Source organism: Mesitornis unicolor, unplaced genomic scaffold, assembly GCF_000695765.1.
Source record: "Mesitornis unicolor isolate BGI_N332 unplaced genomic scaffold, ASM69576v1 scaffold45713, whole genome shotgun sequence".
Lineage (NCBI taxonomy): Eukaryota > Metazoa > Chordata > Aves > Mesitornithiformes > Mesitornithidae > Mesitornis > Mesitornis unicolor.
Window position 1 is genome coordinate 14,154 of NW_010177814.1, and position 4,099 is coordinate 18,252.

The window sequence follows — 4,099 nt, forward strand, 5'->3', positions numbered from 1 at the left end:
GGAGGCGGCGTTAGCGGGAGGCGAGGGAGTTGTGGACGGCCGAGCTGGCCAGGCAGTTCTCCTCCAGCGCGCACTGCAGCATGAGCATCGGGCGGTCCTCCAGGTAGGCTGTCTGCTCCACCAGCTCCGCGTTGAGCACCAGGTCAGGGGCGGCTGGGAGAAAGGAAAGCAGCTTTGAATTTAGTGACGGGTGGCTGAAAACCCCTGCAAATGTCACAGAATCCCAGACCATTAGGGATTGGAAGGGACCTCCAAAGCTCATCCAGTCCAATCCCCCTGCCGGAGCAGGAACACCCAGATGAGGTTGCACAGGAAGGCGTCCAGGCGGGTTTTGAATGTCTGCAGAGAAGGAGACTCCACAACCTCTCTGGGCAGCCTGGGCCAGGGCTCTGTCACCCTCACTGAGAAGAAGTTTCTTCTCCAATTGAAGTGGAACCTCCTGTGTTCCAGTTTGTGTCCGTTACCCCTTGTCCTATCATTGTTTGTCACCGAGAAGAGCCTGGCTCCATCCTCGTGACACTCACCCTTGAAATATTTATAACCATGAATGAGGTCTCCCCTCAGTCTCCTCTTCTGCAAACTAAAGAGCCCCAGCTCCCTCAGCCGCTCCTCAGAAGGGAGATGCTCCACTCCCTTAATCATCTTTGTAGCCCTACGCTGGACTCTCTCCAGCAGTTCCTGTCCTTCTTGAACTGAGGGGCCCAGAACTGGACACAATATTCCAGATGTGGTCTCACCAGGGCAGAGTAGAGGGGGAGGAGAACCTCTCTCGAGGTCTTCCTTGCACTGTATTTCTCAGCCCGCTCAGCAGCAATTTGCCATTCCTTTAACACATCCAAGGCATGTCCCGGGTCACCCCATTTCTCCTGCGTATCTCATGGCTAAAACTTACCCCAAAACAAAGTAAAACTTGGGTTACTCACTCTCCGAGCAGGACACACCAGCACCAAAACGACCCCCTCCTCTGGAACAGGAGACGTCGGCTCCGTCGTGACGACAGTGGGCCAGGGACATCTCTGTCCCCGAGCACTTGACGCCACTCATCACCACGTTGTCAGCGCTGACGTCCCCATGCCAGTACCACGTTTCCTGGGCAGAAAAAAAGGCGTTTCACTCACTTTTCAGTGTTTAGCTGAGGGGGATATATCCATCCTTCTGCAAATTGCATTTTCCCTCCAGGGAAGATCAAGGCAAGAGCCCACGCTATCGAGGAGACTGATTTTGCCAAAGGATGCTGGAGCAGTGAAGCATAAACTGAGGAATAAGCTCAAGTCTGTATAAGCAGAAGGTTTGTCAACCTGGGTCTTAATCCCAGTCCCATGTTCCCAGCCCTGAACATCTCACCAGTGTTAAGCAAATCTCTTTTAGCCTGGAGAAGAGAAGGCTGAGGGGAGACCTCATCACCACCTCCAACTGCCTCAAGGGAGCTTGTGGAGAGGTGGGTGCTGGTCTCTTCTCCCAGGTGATGGGGGATAGAACAAGGGGAAACGGCACCAAGCTGTGCCAAGGGAGGTTCAGGTTAGAGATAAGGAGGAAGTTCTTTACTGAGAGGGTCGTCAGAAGCTGGCACAGGCTGCCCAGGGAGGTGGTGGAGTCCCCATCCCTGGATGTGTTTAAAGAGCGGGTAGACGAGGTACTTAAGGATATGGTTTAGGGGGTAGACAGGAACGGTTGGACGTGATGATCTCAGAGGGCTTTTCCAACCGAGCCATTCTGTGATTCTGCCCTTGTTTCTGAGCTGGTTTAAATCTCTGCTTGTTTTTAATCCAGCTGTAAACTCACTTTTCCAACCTGCTCTGCTTGTCCAGCTGATGAATTCATCCTTAAGTCATCCAGGCTGCGCTTTTGGGAGAGATGGTGAGGAACTAAACCACATCTGTCTTGTGTCATCTGCGCACTTGGGAGGGCGAAAAGTAACGCCTGCTTGCACAAGGAGGGAATGGCACTGGAAGTGCCACTGGAAATGAGGCATTTGAGGGATACCAGGGCTGCATCTCTTGGTTTTTAAGGGGGATTCACAGATGTTCAAACCCTGCTCCTCTTCATCGCCCAGTTTTACAAAACTCGCGGCAACGACAGAAAAATCAACTCGCAACGTAACACAAAACCAAACCCTGACGAAGCTGCAACTGCAAACTTGGGTGAAAAGGAGGGAAGAAAGAAGGGGGAAAAAAAGGGATCTGTGAGTGTCAAAACTGGGAGCACGTTTCCAGGAAAAGAAAACCCATCTGTAGCATTGCTTCCATTGCAACGGGCTGTTTGTTAACCCTGTTAGCAACGCTCGCACACAGGGCTGCCCTGTTCCACACAGTGTAGCTTTATGCTCACGTAGCGGCGCAGCCGGGATGTGCATAAGGGCCTTTTCTGTTCTAAATACCAGCAGTCTCAGCTAAAGGAAAAAATGTCTTGTTTCTCGCTGGACTCTCAGGGCTGTGTCAATAGAGCCGGGCAGTTGGAAAGGGCAGCGTTGAAGGGACGTGGCCGTCCTCAGCTCCTGCAGGAAATCACCTGGAGGAACCAGCTTGCATGGGGGCATTGCTATAACCTTCCACCTCCTGGGTGTCTGACTCCAGTGTGTCCCTCGGGGACCTGCAGATCCCCTCTCTGGCCGTGGATAACCTTTAAATTGGTTGGAATTTGGCTGCCCATGAGCCCAGCGTGTCCTCCTGGATCCCGGCTTGGTCACTCCTTAAACTCACGGCACAAAGAGCAGAGCAGAGCCAAGCAAACCCCAGGCTTGGAGAACGGGGACAGCCTCTACTCTCTGAATTTTGTTTGCCCAAGTTTTCGACTTCCAGAAATTGTTTGAGGAAAAGAGTTTTTCTTTCCAGAACTGATCTAAGGCTGTTTTCTGTGCACAAGTTTCCATCCATATAAACACACATGAAGTTTATTTATCCAGTGGCCAGTTGAGCCTAAGTGTCCCCAAAGCTGCTGTCGATTGTTGCTTCTCCATTGAAATGCCTCAAAGGGGCTGCATTTCCAAAGCACAGCGAGCTCTGACAGGGGATTACTTCATCCTAGGGAGAAACCAGTTTCTTTTAGGAGCCCAAATCCCCATTTCTGCAATAGAAGTGACATATTTCCTTGCAAAAGCTGCTGTAACAGCCAGGTCTGCCTGTTCCTCTTTCACCTTGTGATCCTCAAGGGATGGATTGGTACAGAAGAGCATCTTGCACCAAGTTATTTACACCTGATGCCCTTTATCCATCTGGGAACTGGGTGGGAAGCTGCTGCCTTCCCTCCTCCCAGTTTTTATTACTGCTTCCCATTTCCCTCCAGCCAGCCCAGCAGGCTGCTGCTCGCTGCGCCAAAGAGCTTCGCTGGGAAAGAACACTTTATTCCTTTGCGGTTATCCCAAGCTTGTTAGTTGGTGGCTTTTATCCCTTTATTAGGGATAAAAATTACAGCCATTCCCAGTGGTGTGCAAGAAGGGTGGGTTTAAAGCATTTGTCATTAGAGGAGCAAGAAATATAATAAATTTGGGCAGCTAGCACACAGCTCCATGGTGCAATAGTGTACACATCGCACTGAGAAGTAACTACAGGAGCAAAATCAAGTTGTTTTCAAGTGATCTGACACCAGGGTAAATTTGGTTTCCACACTTAAGTCAGCCTGAGGAGTCCAACTCCTCACTGCTTCAGGGAAGGACAAGAAACTGCACGCAACCACCAGCCCAAGCCGGGCTTCCCAGGAAACCTGAGCAGCACGAAAACAGCTCCTTCTGCACTGAATTTACCCCAGATCCTGTTGTGCAACGCGGTTTAACCTTCACGGTCGCTCCAGCGAATGCTCTGAAGCTGAACGCTGTGGTTTGTGGCCTGTGTTTTTTACCAAGGAGCCTTTTTCCCCTCACGGGGACTCACCTGGAAGGCATGGCTGGCAAAGCCCAGGCCCAGCTGCCGACACACCACCATGGCCTCCACGGTGCTCCAGTTCTCGCTGCAGACGGTGCCCCACTTCAGGGTGCCGTTGCGCTCAGCCAGCACCTCCACCCGGCCCTCGTAAGGGTTGCGGCCGCCGCTCAGACGCAGCTGCAGGGCATAAAAAACACAGATGTCAATAAAAATCCCCAGGGCTCGGTTTTGGGGCCAGTCCT

At 51.9% G+C, this 4,099-nt stretch overlaps 1 protein-coding gene across 1 annotated transcript in view; it reads right to left on the bottom strand.

The window, feature by feature from the left end:
• Positions 1–4,046, bottom strand: part of LOC104538860 (lysyl oxidase homolog 2-like) — a gene marked incomplete at its 5' end in the record, with an annotated part of 9,675 nt that extends 5,629 nt beyond the window's left edge. Inside the window, 3 exons of the mRNA XM_010182216.1 lie at positions 16–153; positions 924–1,089; positions 3,867–4,046. Coding sequence (XP_010180518.1) covers positions 16–153; positions 924–1,089; positions 3,867–4,046 — 484 coding nt within the window. The remainder of the gene's footprint in view (positions 1–15; positions 154–923; positions 1,090–3,866) is intronic.
• Positions 4,047–4,099: the final 53 nt, after the last annotated feature.